We start from the raw sequence: 17030 nt of genomic DNA, 5'->3' as shown, positions 1-17030 counted from the left end.
TTACTCTGCCTTGTGAACTCTTTCTACAGCTAGTGGAAGCAAGGAAATACACACAGTGTACTACACGCAGTGTACTTTCTAAAAAAAAATTAACATCAAAGTAAGCACTGTATCACAAATGCTAGGGAAAGGACAATTAACAGTTGTCTTTATGAAAAGCCGAAGGACTTTCTGCTTTTGAAAAATCTGTTTGACAAAATTAATGAATGATTCTTAAAGGCAATGATTCAATGATTCAGAAAGACGCATATTCAATCTTTCCAAAATCTTTTGAGCAGATGTTTACTTTAAGCCAGATGATTGTGGTGTTACCCTGTGGATGGCACTGTGTGTAGAATTCCAAACAGTCAGGAACTTAACTCTGAACACACACTTAATCTTATCACAAATTAAACAAAGATGTTAATTTGTAGCTTTAGAGAAAAAGGTAGGTAACTCTGGAGGTCCAGTTCTGCCTAAAATATCGCTGTTTGCTTTTCATTTAGATGATCCTTTGCAGAACTAAGGGGCCAAGTGTAGACCACCTACATAAATAAATGTGTTTGTGTAAATGAATTGCATCCAGTGTCTCAGCTTTACCCTGTATAACCCTCTCTCTCTCCCTCTCTCTCTCTCACCAGTCCTATGAGCACCCTCTGAAGATGGTCCTCCTCCTGGAAAAGTGGCACCAGCTTCTTATCTAAAAGAAACCAGGAAATAGTCAGTGTGTGCACATAAAAAAAAGTATTTGAAGAAACCCTTGATGGTGCATCTATGCTAGACTGGACTGCTGCTGGTAGCCTCAGGTGTTTCAGTGGAATATCATTATACAGACCGCTAGAAATGGAAAGACCCAAAATCTCTTCTTTGTTTATGAGTTTAATAAAAAAGAGATCGAGTTTGACACATTAATAGATTAGTGTGTGTGTGTGTGTGTGTGTGTGTGTGAGTGTGAGAGAGAGAGAGAGAGAGAGAGAGAGAGAGTGTGTGAATTTAAGTTGAAATTGTTTTATGTCAGTCACACAAAAGCGGACCTCGCTCCAACATGGTTGCTTAAACACACACCATCTTTTTAATCACCTTTACACACTTTAGCAAGACACTGGCTTTTTACAGTGTGATCTGTTACAGATATAAATACTGTTTGCAATGCACAGCTAACTGACAAACTGCCTGTTAGCAAGCAAGGGCATTTAGCTGATGCCCATGCTTATAGTGAGCAGGTTCAAGGTCTTTGACATCACTCAAGCAGAACACATGGCTACTTAAATACTCACAAGCTCTTCACATTTATTTTCCAACAGGTGGTCTGACTAAACAATTACTAATCTATTGACAAATTAATTAGCTATTTTGATTGATTGATCATTTAAGGAATTCATATAAGAAATATTTAAATCTTTCCAGCTGCTCAAACATGAGGATTTGCTCTTACTTTATTTTTTTCATTTTTCATTTTAATATTGTTTATAGAATCTCCTGGAATTTGTCCATGGGAAGAATATGCAAACTTCACTGGGCTGCACATTGTATTAAAAACAATTACCAGAATAATCATCTTTAGTCGCTGTTCTTCACTAAATAACCGCTCTAAACATACATAGCAGGTCTGTGAGGCTGTACTCATGCACTAAACTATATGCTAAGTCAGAAATTACTGATTTCATATTCTTTACCTTGTTTGCTTAGCATCATAGCTTGCTAATTTGTGCTACATAGCAGTAAACACATAGCACAGTGGAGGCTGACTAGATAATGGTGAGACATTAAGAAATGACCAAAATTCAACAAATATTCAAGCTAATGACAAGAAATTTCACACAAAAACACAAATGTAAAACTCTGGATCACCAAAGAGAGTTAAGTCTGGGGAGCATGAATGTCTGCTCAAAATGTCCTGATAATTTATTGACTGCTTGTTGAGAAATCCCAGTGCCATGACTAAAACAATACTGCTACAGTGTCAAAAACTATTTGCATCATGAATCAGATACTGGGGAGTCACAGTAGGTGGATTTTGGTCATCATGTTCCGAAATGAAGGAATCAACATCTTTATTTCTAAATGTGATCTTTTCTGTCCATTTAACACAGTCGCACATAACTACTATAAAATCAGCGAGGCAGCTTATTACTCTGTATATAAAGTGATCAACGTGCAGTGGGTGTGTGTTTTACAAGCAAAACTGAAGGAGGCTGTGGGAGTATGATATCATCCACGTGAATTACCGTAACTGAAGTAAGGGAAGGTCCTGTGTTATGACTGACATAAAACAGCTGCACTGGACTCAGATAAAGAGAGACAGAAAGAAAGAGCAGAGGAGAAAGAGGGGAAGGAAGTACCTAATACCTAACTTCCCCACTGTTATATAATTGTAGCATTCCTTACCTCTTCTCTTTTTAACCCCCTACCCCCTTCCCCTATCCCTCTTCTCTCCCCTCTCCTCTCCCTCTGAGATAAATTAATGTGGTGGGGTCTGTTCATGTGAATTATCCAGTGGGCATGAAGAATGCAACCTCAGAAGAAAGACACAAACACCCAAACACACTTACACACAGGGTGGAGTTTCATTATAAGCCAAGGTTTTGTTATTCATGACATTCACACTCCTTGTGTTCGTGTGTCTGTGATTGCAGCATCTATGGATTTACTGTACGTGTGTGTATGTATGTGCAAGTTCAGTGTGCTTATGCCATCTTACCAAGACACCAGGTGTCCACCATTGATAGAACTCTACAAAATAAGAAGAAAGCCTTTGTGTGAAAACAATCCCTCAAGCCAGCATTATAATAAGACTCTTATTTTTTTTATGCTGTAAGCTGAGGCAGGGTGATGGTACTCTACTGCAGTCAGCAGCAAAAATATATCAAAACTATAAAAGTTAAAAGTCTCTAAGCAGGTGCTGCAGTTTGGCTTGAAGGAGGAGAAGCTAATTATGAAGCGAAAGGTTGGTGGTTTGATCCTTGGCACAAACAGGACAGAGTTGTTTACGTCACCTGATAATAAAAGTTATGACCTCATGTTAGGGTATTTTACTTGAAAGTAAATATGTTCAGTTCAAAGAGTGACTAGGTAACTGCCAGAAGGAAGGTTCACAAATTTTTTTTGGGAAATGTTGAAATTCAGATGGTAAAAATCAAAAGTGAAAGTGGTAGAAGAGAAAAAACATCTGTGCCCATGAGTAAGAGCTCAAGTAACCAAGCTGTGACATTTACATGGTGAGCAGACAGAAAAACTGATATTTTCGTTCTTTGTGGTCGGTGTTTCCTAAAGTGGTTTACACTGAGTTTGATTATGAACACTGAAGCTCTGCCAGGCACAGTCCTGTTTCACAATTTATATTCATACTGCCTGGTGGAGTGTGTGTAATGGCTTCTTTACCAACGCCCCTAACAGAATATGAAAATTAGAGACTGAATTTTGTTTAGGTTTAATTCGGGACACATAAAATAATTAGATTTTTCTGGGGAAAATTTTGACTTTTGTTAAAGTGTCTGATCCAAAAGCATCTCTAAACTTGCCTCACATATTTATTGTACTAGACTGTTTTTTTCTTCAACAGATTTTATTTCATCAGCATCAAAGCAGAGCAAGTGCAGGTCTTTTTCTAGACTTAAAATGATGACCCTATAGCATCTCATTAAAGCAAACAATGCATTATCAATTATACAGGGTGCAGCCTTCCCTCCCTCCTATTTTGAGACTGTCTATGTGTCTATGGCACTTTTCTTAACAAACCTCCAGTGAGAGGCAGACCTACTTCTTTGTGTTCTCCTCCATGTGATTCATGAGGCTGGAAGGTCTCCTCTCGGACCTCTGAAACAAGCAACATCATCATGGGAGGGCCGAAAATATGCTCCCATTGTTTGACAAAAACCCACACAGGTATGCTGACAAGGACACACACCGACACACACATCGACACATATTTTTCACATCCACGAGCTTGTTAAAACAATTACCACCAACTTATTTATCTTAGACTAGTGTGGAGATTAAAGGTTTGGTTGTGATTTGAGTTTATCAAGACACAAACACACACATAAAACAGACTCACCAGTTTATCCCAGTCACCCTGTACTTGTGAGGGTCTGTATCTGGGGTTGGGGACCGCGTCCAGATATTTTGTCCTCTCCGTGTTCCATTGCAGCTCTGTCCAGAAACCCTGGAGAAACACACACACAAACAATAATAACGGTGTCAAAGCAAGGACATTGCTGCAAAACAATTTGGAATAAGTGCGTCTGAATTGTGCACGACCTGGCACAGGATACATAAACCTACACTGTTTAACATATAAATGCCTTTTTAGTGTCTGAATGCAGTCAGCAGCAGTAACTTCCCAACATTATATCACAAATACACATTAAGTATGTATAATATGTTGTGTAACACACACACACACATTGTCTCGATTTAATCACCAAGCTAAAGTTTTATTAGGTGCTTCTGCAAACAGAGTGGTGGTTAGAAACAGAGCAGTAAGAAGACTGCGCTTTACAGATGATGATTAATATATAGTGTATTAATTGTTCTATTATTACTGATAAATATTGTTAGTATGATAAGCATGTTTTTCCCTATAAATAACGTGATCTTACCTTCCCTTTTAGCACACATTCAATATGCAGCTCAGTGGTACACAACACACCAGGGACCCTCAACAGACAAACTGGTACCTCCTACAAGACAAAAAGCCAGAACAAAGCTTGTGTGTGTGTGTGTGTGTGTGTGTGTGTGTGTGTGTTTGTCTGTGTGTGTGTGTGTGTGTGTGTGTGTGTGTGTGTGTGTGTGTGTGTGTGTGTGTGTCTGTGTGTTCTACGTCAAGCACAAAGAAGGAAATAGAACTGCGTGTGTCCTCTTTGCATTAATGTCCATACATATGCAGAGCTGTCAGTTTGTTTTCTCGGTCTTTCTGCATGTGCAAATGGATGTGGGAGTGCGTGCGGTACCTTTTTGTCAAACACGGAGGAGTAAGGCAGGACTTTATCCAGGCTGAGAGACTTTTCATAGCTTATCCTGTACAAAGAGGCTGCGTGTGAGAGACACAGAGACACGGTTATGGAGCAGCCAAAAGAGAGACTTGAGCCCATGTCCCTGTTATTATAATTGTAATGCAGATACTAATGTATATGTACTGTGTTACATGTCTTGATATATTGCAAAGAAAGACCTCATCATCATCATCATTTGACCACTGGATTTAGAAGAGCAATTTAAAATATTTATGCAAATGTATGCAACAGGGTGATCCAACATTTAAAGTGATGACTGTTAAAATTACTAAATGAGATTAATATCACATCATGTTCTTGTGCTGTTGTGTGTCTGCTAGGACTTGACCGCATTTGCACTGTTCTGTGAAAGCTATGTGTCCCCCGGGTCTCAAAATAACTAAATCTATTATCTAATCTCCAGACGTGTGCGCCACAAGTCTGAAAGAAAAACTTTAAGAGCCAAGCAGTGCACTCAGCTTTGTGCATACGGGATGGAAGCAGTCGGGTAACCACAGAGAAAAACAAGACTAAATGACAAGAGAGAAGCTAGACTCTAAAAGGAAGTACTGATCCTCAGAAGATTTGTGTCCCCGCAACCGACCTAGAATGAACTCCTGGATTTGATCAAATGATCTGAAGGCATCGACGTTGTCACACAGCCATTTGATGATCTAGCAGAATGACAGAAACACACAGGAAACACACGTCATCGATGTGGTCGGGCTACAGTCTGTACACATTTTTCCATTTAATATGACCCACTCTGGAAATTGACTTTATCTCACACCCTTTATATAATTAAGTTCAAACATTTTTGGTCCCATTTTTTGCTCAAAGATAGATGAGAAGATCAATACAGCTCTCACCTTTGTGTGCTAAATGTGCAGGTGAAAGCAGTAGCCAGTTAGCTTAGCTTAGCATTGCTAACAAAGCTAGTACTGGCATTCAGGCTAAGCTAATTGTAGCCTAGCTGAATATCAGATTTAATACACAAACAAGACAGAAGGTTTTAGTTTTCTTGAATAAACCAAAACTAATGAGTTCGAACACAGCACCTCAATATAAACTGTTAACAATTGCTGCCATTAAATCTGGGATGTTAGGATTTTAGAGATCCTTGGGTTTCCTTGGGATACTGGTTTACATACAGGCAGGTGGAAGGTTCTGGATGCTCTAGCTCTGCTGATATCATGTTTACATTACAGAGAAATGAGAAACTGATGACGTCCTCAAAGACATCCTGCAAATCTGAAAACTCATTTTCTGCCACACAATTCACTGCTGTTTGAAGAAACGTGTCTTTGAAACCAGAAGCATTAAAAATTACAGCCATCATTATATGAAGTGGAACAAAAAGAAGACAAAGGAGGCGTGCAAGAACTTAATTTGCACATGTTCTCTTGAAGTTACAAACTGCTATGAACAAAGCACAAAATGTTAACAAGCTATCTTTATTAAAGCCGCAACTTTCTGTGCTGCTGGGCCCATTATCAGAGTCTACAAAGACTAAAAAACTTATAGTTGGTGTCCAATTTCTCAATGCTAGCTGCACTAATGAAGCTGGTGACTCACTTAACCTCTAAAGAAAGAATTTATAACAATCTATCACAGCAGCTGGAACATCTTTATGTATGTGTCCCACTAATCGAGTCTGAGTCAGAGTCAGCACTGTGCTCAAACTATATTCATCCCTTTCGTTCTCTCTTTATTTCACTTTTTGATCTCTAGCCACTTCTTCCTCTCCTGTTTTATTACATTCTCTTGTTTTTCTTTCCCTCGTCTGTCTTCTTCTCTCCATCTATTCTTCCAAACTCAAGATTGACACCTACTGAATTTACACAGAAGTGCAGAGAGCTGCCATCATTACTTTAATCTGTTTATTTCTTCTTAGCTGTGCATCAATTTTGCTTTAGGGCAGGTAATCGCCAGTGTACGTTTTAATATTAATAGCTGCATCTTTGACAGATTTACAATTTTTTCATCCCTTTATTCTGACATCTTCCCTTTGTTCAGTCTAGCTTCCTTAAGGAGACTGTATTGATCTTTAGACTTTCCTCAAAACTTGATAGGAGCTGAAGTTTCTATTGGCTTTATGTACTGTGTTGTGTAAAAATGCAAACTAAAAAGTTGTGGGCACATTTAGAAAAAGAGGAATGTTTAATTTTGACATTACTATTTCAGAAAAGTTTTTTAAAATATCAATATTTTTGTCTTGACGTAATCTGTATACCTTCAGCTCCAGGTTTGGGTCATTTCCCATGTAAACCAGCAGGCAGTGGAGGGCAGCCAGGCGCTGAGGGTCAGCCTTACTACTGGGACACCTTGGACGGAGGTGACATACAATGAATTTATCTTTCTACAGCATAAGCATATATACAAATACAGGGACAGAGAGACAGATGTTCAGGCAGTGCACAGCGATGCATGTGCTCTGGATTCAAAGTTTTAAAATGTATGAATAAATGAATGAATAAGATTGATTTTTTTTTCATACATTGAATTATTATACAAAAAAGAGAAAAGCACCGCTGATTTATCTTCCAAAGAGTCTGCTGGCAAAGATTCAAGTTAAAGCAAAATTAATTTCAGAAAGCCTCATATACAAAAATAACTTTCACGTTCCACCTATTTGTCTTTTGCCAACCTATATTCTCCTATGCTCCTCCTGCTAACTGCCTCCTCTATATACATATCACCTAAATAAGAACCCCAAATGTAAATAGGGCGTTCATTTCCACAAAGGGTTATGAATCATACTGACTTGGAAGGAGTGTCTGATTGCAGTATCTGCAGCAAGTAGGCAGGGCTAAGATCAGCAGCATGGATTTTCCCACTGGCCAGGTCCAACAGACTACCACAGGACTGTTCCTCTGCATGCAACACTGTGATGTCAGCTGACTGACACTGCAGGCCCAAGTTCACATTCTGACCTTAAAGACAGACAAGACAGTGATAAAAAAAAAAAAAAAAAGACGATTGCCTTCTGCTGTTAAGAGAAAACAGGAATAAAAGCTCTAATCTGCAGGTTCAATGCTTAAATAAAAAAGCAGGAGTAAATACGAGCATGAACTGTAACTTTAAAAATAGAAGAACAAACTGTCATCAATCAGCTCAGATGTGGTTAGTGCGAAAGTCTTACCAGAGAAGAAGAGGGAATGACAGAGCATCTCCTGCTGCCTGGTGTTTATACAGTGGAGGAAATAATCCTGCAGATACACCAGGATGTAGTAACCTATTTACAAAAATAACACATCACCAGTGTCACTTAGTATGCTGTACCTGCACCTGACACTTATTAGGCTGCATGAGGATACACACATTCATTTGTATTTGTGTGTCTGTGTTTGTTTTGAGTGCAAACATCAAAAATGTATGCTTGGCAGTCAAATGCACAAATTAGGAAACTTTGCTGACTGTGTAATGATTCTAATGTGTGTGTGTGTGTGTGTGTGTGTGTGTGTGTGTCTGCATGACTGTGTTGATTTCTCTATGTGCAGTCACCTATGGGAATGAAGAGTGGATGGGGCTGTGTGGTTTTCTGCTGCGATTGGTCGCTGCCCAAAGATACTCTGAATGTCTTGCTGCAGTCTGCAGAAAGTAAGTCAATCCATATTTTGCCATGTGCACAAAGGTAAGAACAGTAACAGAAAGAACAAGAGGAGCTTATTATTGCATACACTGTTTGAAGTGACAAAAACAGAGAGCATACTCACTTTTATGAACTAAAACCAAAGTGTAGATGAGTTCCTGTTTGTCTTTAACAGGCTGGCTGTAGCACACACACATGCTTCCTAAAAACAAGCCAAAGGGCAGAACAAATATGGATCCAGGAGGTTTATGTACATCCATGCCAACATTCCTGATTGTTACTGCCTAATTAAATAGGTGGAATCATGTTTTTGAGGAGAATCCATTCCCATTTTATCACCTAACATAAAGATTTGTAAATGTACGACGCTGAAGTCAGACGGCAAAAATTATGGAAATCAAAAATTACTTTTTGATTCAGAAATCACAATTCAACCTAAACATTGACATATAAATCACACCGAGGGAAACTAAAGTGTGACTCATTAGACCAGTATTTTTTTTATAAATATGATTTGATTTGATTTGTGGAAAAAATGTTGTCTTGATAACTTGATATAAGCATTTTATTCTGTTAGAAAAGTCTTCTAACAATTGTGTAATTATTATATCACCACTAAGATTGTGAATTATAGAACGCCTGCAGCCTTGATTTTCTGATCCCTGGTGTTGGATCTCTAATTAGGTGTTAGGTGGATTGTGTTACATTGTATAATTATGTTACATGATTATGCATAAAAGATTAGAATAATCTATAGTTCTCGCTTGTTAGAGGGACTTACTTTCTTGTTTCACAGAAACAAAAAACGCACAAAAAAAATTATAATTTGCCAAGTTAGTTAATTAGTCAACTGGAATATAACTCGGAGATATTATATCTATGAAAGTACATTATTAATACAAGGATTTATGAGTATGGACGTGTGTGCTTACCTATTCTGTCCGTAAACACTTCCATCCAAGTGAGCTCCTGCTCTGCTCTGTCCATGTGATAATGGTCAAAACCCAAGTTTACAAACCTATCCTCCACAAACACGCACACACACGCGCGCGCGCGCACACACACACACAGAGTCCCAATTAGAAAAAATACTTACCACTGAAAGTTATGCATACATTCACAATTAAAACCAATCACTAATGTTTGGAGACTTTGTGGCCTCAAGGTATAAACTAATGACATCTACAGACGGCTTACAAAAATTCATCTTAGTGATTTTGGTTGCAGGTACATGTCAATAACATCCAAAAGAATGCAGAAAATACAATGAAGTGTCTACTGAGTGTCTGCTGCTTGTAACCTTACTTGACTGTGCGGAAAGAATTAGCAGGCAACTCTAACGGAAGCTCCAGCTGGTGGACAAAATAAAGAAAGATATTGCTATTGTAAGTGAAAGCTTGAATATTGATTGTACTATAATAATGGAAGCATGTAGAAAGGCTAATTAATGCCTTTAAAGGGCAACAAGATGACTCACAACAGTCTCACAGTTATGGCTTGAGTAAAACTGAAGGCATCGCAGGAGAAACTTGTCCTGTGAAGGACACGAATGCATGGATTTACTGTTCTGTTCTGTGGATTACTGTTAATCAACACAACAACCTCACAGGTATAAGCTTTTCAGATCTGTGTGCTTGTACGTGTTACCTTGTGTGTTAGATAGTAGAGCCTTTGTGTGTGTCCATCCCACTGGACCCAACTGAAATCCTCTACTATTCTCTCTACTAGTTTGGGCAAACGCTCAGGATTCGCCATCACCTGGTTCACACGTTCATATTTACATTTGGAGATACACTGAATTGTTAAGCCAAAGCTCCCCATGGGAATAAGAGTCACTGTACAGTTTATGGCTTGAGAAATAGGCCAAAAAAATAGTGTATATTCTTTGCACTGGGCTTTGTTTTATTTATTAATAACTAGATATGTACTCTCTTTAAAATTTATATTTCTAACATATGCAATTTATAGTGATAATGAAGCAACTATCCGCACATACTTTCTTCAAACACAAAAAGAGGAGGCAATGTTGTGAATGCAGAGTACAACTTACCACTCTGTAACCCTCCTGTTTAGTCAGCAGAATGTGGTATAGATCCACATCTGAAACAAAAAGAAAGATAACTGTACCTTACTACAAACTAATAATATATTTAATGTTCCTCATGATGAGGATGGCGCTTTTTTCCTCTACAGCTGCCAAAATTCTTTCTATTTTTGTTTTATTTTTCTGCAGATTTAAACATACAGATCAACATTAGTCACTCACATCCATCTTCCGTCACCAGGAGCAGGTGACTTTCCAGTACTGATCTCCTGTCAGTTTCTTGGTGGAGGAACTGGAGAAGGCCACAGAGAACCGACACAACCAGATGAAACATGATTTAGTTTTTATGCAGTCTCAAACTTTCTTGATGTACTGTATCTTTATACTTGTGGTTTGTCAACACGATAATAGAGATTATAATGTTCCTCTGCTGGTAAAATGATTTAAGTGGAAAAGAAGTGTAAAACAATTAAAGTGCGTAAGAAGAAATAGAAATAGAGGCCAATGCACTGTCAGCAAGCTTACAAAACAAATAGTCTATGGCACTTGTACACTGCAAGCTTCGATGCTCCATAACTGCAATGTCAGCTTGTGACTGCAGTAAAACCTGCATGAAAGTAACCAAGAAAACACACACACACTACCTGCACTTTGACCCTGCAGTCCACTGCCTTGAGGACTTTAGTGTTGTTGATGGGACTGATCTCAATCAGGAGAGTTAGACACTTGGGTACTACAAAGATCAGACACAATTACAACCCTCTGAATGCAGATTTCAGGAAACTTTAAGAGGCAGATATTAAAGTCAGCAAATTAAATAGAGAGAGCTGGAGATATTGTGTATTACTTGGTTTTAGGCGCTCTCCTCCTGTGGTATTTTGTGCCAAGCTGACAGCTGGGAATGAGGAAGAAAAGGTGCCATGTGACTCGGCGTACACATTTTTGACATAACACTGGTTATTATAAATCAAAATTTTCTTTAACCTTTATTTATCACCACAAAATTCAATTTACCCAAAGTGGACACTTGGATTTATTCTTATGGAGCCTCTTGTTACAAGACATTAATGTCGAAATACTGTCTATTCACCGCCATTTAAACTTGACTTCAGGTCAAGAAAACAGCATCGTTACCAGTGACTGCTGCTGGTAATTCATGATTAGTCCATTACAGCTGCTCACCTAACAGTGTCTCCTCCTTGTTTAAGGAACAGCTGCTGACACGCACCTGCTTGTCGAATGAGTACAGGAGCTGTTGCACAGAACACAAACACAGCCGCATGAGGATGAGTCTGCCGAGATATAGTCACACAGGCAAACACACACACAAAAAAGCTAAATCGGCGCAGTGAACACACGGTACCTTGTTCTGTTTGGTGCTGCTGTCATATTTCCCAATCCTGGTGGTCTCTGTTGCCCCCTATCAGAAAATAATCATATGCTCAAGTTAGGTCAGGTAATATTATATCAATCAAACTACAGAGATGAATAATTCTAATCTGCGTTGACTGAATGGACTTATTTGTGTCTTCTACCATATCAATGTGGGCAAAACATACTGTTTGATTGAATGGTCCAAATGGACTAGTGGATTATCATTAGTTTTATTTCATTTATTTTTATTCCCCTAGCTGGGTTTTTTCTCACTTATTGAGCAGTAGTTTGTGTTTGTTTATTGTCTTGCTTTGGTGGATGTTCTTTTCCTTTCTTCCTACTTTTCACGCAGAGAGCAGCTGTAACAAGGCAACAGAATTTCCCTATGGGATCAATAAAGTTGTTGAATTTTGAATCTTGAATCTTGAAAGTTGACCAGTCTATTAAGAAAACCCAGTCACAGCCAGGCCTGCATGGAGACTGTGAGCCTTGCACTGCAGGAAAGATCATTTTCTCTTCAAGGGTTGCACACCATCTTTAACCTCCTAAACCGGCAGACTCTTTAGTGGGTTTGTCATTAAAAATGCATGTTCTATAGAGCAGCACAGTATAACAAACACAGCTAAATTTCCCATTTTAGTGGGGATCAAAATCAAGGTTTCCAAAAAATATCAAATTATACCGAAACAAAATTTCAAGGAATTACAGAATATAATATAGAATGAATGGTGTCCATTTGAAGACTAATGGTGGAGAATAAAGAATTGGCATCTGCGATTTGTGTATTTCATCTAGTAAAGCTTAAGTGGAGAATGATAAACAATACAGAGCAGCTGTCATTCAGAACACACTTGGTCCTATGACACTGGATACAAGAATTCTACAGTGGAATATGAAAATGTGGGTTTATTACACAGTATCAAGTCAGTATCAAGCTGCTGCAAGATAAATGTCTGTGGAAGCACATAAAACACATAAGATGCAGTGTGTTTAGTGTGAATTTACCTTCCAGGAGTAAAGAATGCCCCCATCTCTCTCAATGTTCAAGATACGAGTGTCCACCGCACTAGAGTAATCTGAGGACACAACATTGTGAACCTATACTAACTGCTTAATACAGTACGTTACATTAAACAACATTATCAGTTTTTCTGAACATAGTTCAATGTGTGTTATGCTAAATGAGCATACAGTAAGGTTTTGCTGTAGAAAAGAAATTGAAAGGGTGTAAATAGAAGGTAATTGATTTGATGAGAGTAAATACGCTGCTTAATATTATGAGACATATCAATATGTGTGAAGCATTGTTTGCAAAAAAGAAACGTTCTCATGCCTCGATCATTATGTCTGTGTGCTGTATCAGTTTGTGTAGGCATCCAAGCTACTGTGAGGTCAATATTTAACTTGATTTTATAAGGTACTTAGAAGAAATGTAAACAGTAAATGGCGCCATCTAGTGCTGAAAACTATTTTAAATCGTTACGGTTTGTTTTTTAATCTAAAGCTTACATTTGCTTGGAAATTTGCCTTTCAGTATTCATTGTGTAATTCACAACTTAATATATAAAATGTACTTTAAGGTAGTTTAAGTAAGTCAATTTTAAAAATCCGTACGAACAGTGAAAGGTTGTTCATTTGACCCCAGTTACTATTCCTTTAGGTCATAGCTGTTTAAGTCGGTACTTTGACAGGAAGAAACTGTTAATAATGTAAAATCAGCTGACCGTGGACACCTGAACGCCTCACCTTTCACCCTGCACACCAACGCCTCCTTCCTGAGAATATCAGACACCACATCACTGTGTAGGTCAAACTTTGGCTGTAACTTCAACATCTGTCCTTCTCAATATGCTCCTTGGTTTTCAGACGGAAATCTTTTCTTTGCAACTGCTTCGAAGTGTGTTCTTTCCTTTGACAAGAGGCGGCACCTTGCAGCTGGTGTCAGTTCAGGCTTGACATCATGTGACCGAAAGGCGTTTCATGGTGACTTAAAGTACAACTGAAAGCACATTCGTACACTTCACATTAACTACATTCTTCCTCTTGACTCTTTTATTGACGTGCGGAAATGTCACGTTGCTCCTCAGTTACCTCATCCGGGATCACTAACCGGGAGTTTCGCTGTTATCGGGACAGCGGAAGCGTCAGTTCGGCGGCTTGGAATCTCTCGCTGCTCCGTGAAATGAGCCCCTCACTGTGTGTGTGCCACTTTACAGCAGAGTGTGAAGGCTGTGATATCCTATGTTTGACTCATGGTGACCGTCAGTAGCAAAACAACTGTTGATCTGTTGAATTGGAACCCAAATTAACATTTTGAATAATAAATGTACTGTTTGATATAAGCTTAGGTTATATGGAAAGTGTGTGACAGTACAGGAAAAGGAAAAGATCAAGAAGATTTGCAACAATGCAGAGTAGACAGACACAGAATATTAGTTTATGTGTATGTCTGGAAGTGTTTCACCTGCAGATGTGCAAGTATACCAATTGTATGCATGTGCAAAACTGCCTGTAAATTTCCTGTGGGGCACCTCATACAAATGCTTGTATGACCAACTCAGTGGCTGACAGTTGGACTGTACTGGTGTGTGTAACTGTTTGATTGTGGTCAAGGTGCTTCTGCAAGGCTTGACCCTGGATAAAAAAAGTTTTGAAAAATTACATTTACTTATTTTCCTAATTAAAGAAATAATCTTGGCAGCAATTATGTGCAATCTAATAGTATATAAAAGCCCTTTTATATACTATTAGGGACATTGCTTGTGGCTGCATTTTTCTTTTCTCCCAGCATGTCATTAGAAAACTAGGAAGCATTCCCACTTTTAAGGCACATATAAAGATTTATTTAAATTCCATTTTGTAACTGCATTTATATGTGAAGCTGGTTTGATTTTGAATCTATTCATTGTATTCTATTACTAATATTTGCAATGTCAATATGATTGTTTATTTTTAAACTTTTATTGCAATTTTATGGTGAGATTTTGGACTTACTTAAAATCGTGCATTATGCTTTCATGATGTTGAATCCAGGAGGATTAATGATTAGTGTGGAAGCTAATGGGATAAACAATAAACTAATAAATAAACAACAAACTAAAAACATGTAGCACCTGTAGCCATGTCACAATAAAATCCAACCAGTATTGACTATTGCCAAAGTAAAGCTTTCAATAATATTAATAACTGTCAATCCTTGCAGCACAGTTGTGGAGTGGTTAGTGCTGCTGCATCACAGCTTAAAGGTCCTCGGTTCTAATCTACCTGCTGTTCGTGGCCTTTCTGTGTGCATGTTGCATGTTCTCCCCATTCTTTCCTCAAGGTACGCCGGTTCCCTCCCATACTCTAAAGACGTGCATGTTAGGTTAATTGGTGTCTCTAAATGGCCTGTATCTGTATATAGTTGTCTGTCTGTGTATGTCTCCCTGTGTTGTCCCTGAGATGGGCTGGTGACCTGGAATAGGCTCTGGCCACCCACATCACTGAACAGGAGATGTGGTTACATATAATGGATGGATTGTTGGTCCTGATATTTTGGCACAAATATTAGGGTAAAGTACACTGGAAAATATGAAGTCATTCATATTAGTTAGAACTGGTCCTGATTGGCCTGCCTCCCAGTCTCAACATCTGCCCTGAATTTTGGGAACTAAAGCATTATTGGTTAGTTTGTTTTGAGACTCCTGCAAAAGCCTGTTTTCCTGAAAAGAAATTAGATAAAATTTTTGTTAGGTTAGGCTAACAATAAAACCAACAGAGTAAAGACACAAATGATAAATTAATTAGAATATTAGGTAACATTAATGTATACAACTGAAAAGGGGCCTTTACATTTTAAACAGGACATTAAAAAAGTTTAAAAATGAGCAAAGCCATTTGTTTTCACTTGCCTGTTAGTTGTTTTGCAATTGTCCATTCATGCATGGACTTTCCCAGAGCTCTTATAAGCCATAATAAATGAAAACTTTTGTGTAGAACACGTTTTTCTGTAAATTCTCTTTAGGGTGTAAATTTAGTCAAAATAGGCCTGCAGCCAACGTTCCTTTGACCCGCACTGGAGCACTGGCACTGAGCACTGAAAATACCTACTGGGAGGGCCTTTGTTCTCAGAACAGTCTAAATGTTTGTAGCATGGCTGGGTTCATGGATTCATGTGGTTGAGTCGCACCTCGGGGATGAGCAGAACTAAAACAACAATAAATGACTTGTATATGCAGCATTGTATGCACTGTGCTGCTGTCACAAATCTGAAAAAATGAAAGAATGGTCTGTGTACAGGTGCTCCTACTAAGTTGTAGGGCCTAAACGCATGCACATGAGCACATACGCCTCCCCCAATTGTGTCATTTATAACAGCATTAGATAAGAAACACTGCCCCCCTCTGCTGAGCCTGAAGACCATATGCAACAGTGGCTCACTTCTTTCCAAAACCCCCCACTACATTACCACAGACACTGAACACTTAATGTCTCTGGCATCAAAAGTCTGTAGGCTATTGTGAGTTACCTTAACATTACTAAACACCAAATATGTTTCCAGAAAGCTTTCCCTTTGTTCAATAACTTCCTCCGGTATCCTATTAAAGGTTTCCCAAAGATACCAAAAGTGAAAATAAAGTGCTAAGGCCATGAGAGGTAGTCTGTCTTATTTGCAACAGTGTTTACAGTGATAGTTATTGGTTCAGTTGATGTTGAAACAGGGTTTGAATTTTGCATGTCTTGGTTACACTTTCATTTTTGGTTCAGTGTGTCATATGTTACATTTTCATAATCACAAAACGTTCGCAACACCTAGTGCAAGTGTACTAAGAAATTAATAGTTTCTTAAACTAGTTTAAACTAGTAATGGTTACCTAAGAAACCACTTGGCCACATTTTTGAAAACACAAGTATTGTCAAACATTCGTTTTAAAAGTTACAGATACACCTTTTTTTCTTTTTGTCGTTTGTAAGGATAAAGCACATTCACAAATGTTGCGTCCATTGTTTAGAAAGGTTGTAAATGTACGTGATAAGTAATGTATCTCTTTAGTTTTCACTGTGGTGC

The 17030-nt window shown here is 38.4% G+C and overlaps 1 protein-coding gene across 1 annotated transcript in view; it reads right to left on the bottom strand.

Moving 5' to 3' along the window:
* The window catches only part of gsap (gamma-secretase activating protein), a 29583-nt gene extending 15404 nt beyond the window's left edge, over positions 1-14179 (bottom strand). Inside the window, exons 1-24 of the mRNA XM_067489636.1 lie at positions 13730-14179; positions 12989-13059; positions 11973-12029; positions 11792-11861; positions 11457-11504; positions 11254-11342; positions 10832-10901; positions 10616-10665; positions 10213-10323; positions 10043-10099; positions 9871-9917; positions 9498-9583; positions 8690-8767; positions 8478-8564; positions 8116-8208; positions 7738-7906; positions 7207-7297; positions 5578-5647; positions 4932-5011; positions 4581-4661; positions 4037-4144; positions 3740-3795; positions 2681-2712; positions 618-679 (exon numbers count right to left, since the gene is read on the bottom strand). Of these exons, the coding sequence (XP_067345737.1) occupies positions 618-679; positions 2681-2712; positions 3740-3795; positions 4037-4144; positions 4581-4661; positions 4932-5011; positions 5578-5647; positions 7207-7297; positions 7738-7906; positions 8116-8208; positions 8478-8564; positions 8690-8767; positions 9498-9583; positions 9871-9917; positions 10043-10099; positions 10213-10323; positions 10616-10665; positions 10832-10901; positions 11254-11342; positions 11457-11504; positions 11792-11861; positions 11973-12029; positions 12989-13059; positions 13730-13817 (1851 nt within the window). The 5' untranslated portion in view covers positions 13818-14179. The remainder of the gene's footprint in view (positions 1-617; positions 680-2680; positions 2713-3739; positions 3796-4036; positions 4145-4580; positions 4662-4931; positions 5012-5577; positions 5648-7206; positions 7298-7737; positions 7907-8115; positions 8209-8477; positions 8565-8689; positions 8768-9497; positions 9584-9870; positions 9918-10042; positions 10100-10212; positions 10324-10615; positions 10666-10831; positions 10902-11253; positions 11343-11456; positions 11505-11791; positions 11862-11972; positions 12030-12988; positions 13060-13729) is intronic.
* Between the last annotated feature and the right edge of the window lie 2851 nt (positions 14180-17030).

Source organism: Channa argus, chromosome 21 (genome assembly GCF_033026475.1).
Source record: "Channa argus isolate prfri chromosome 21, Channa argus male v1.0, whole genome shotgun sequence".
NCBI lineage: Eukaryota > Metazoa > Chordata > Actinopteri > Anabantiformes > Channidae > Channa > Channa argus.
The sequence above is the reverse complement of the archived record's forward strand: the minus strand, read 5'-3'. Positions and strand labels throughout refer to the sequence as shown.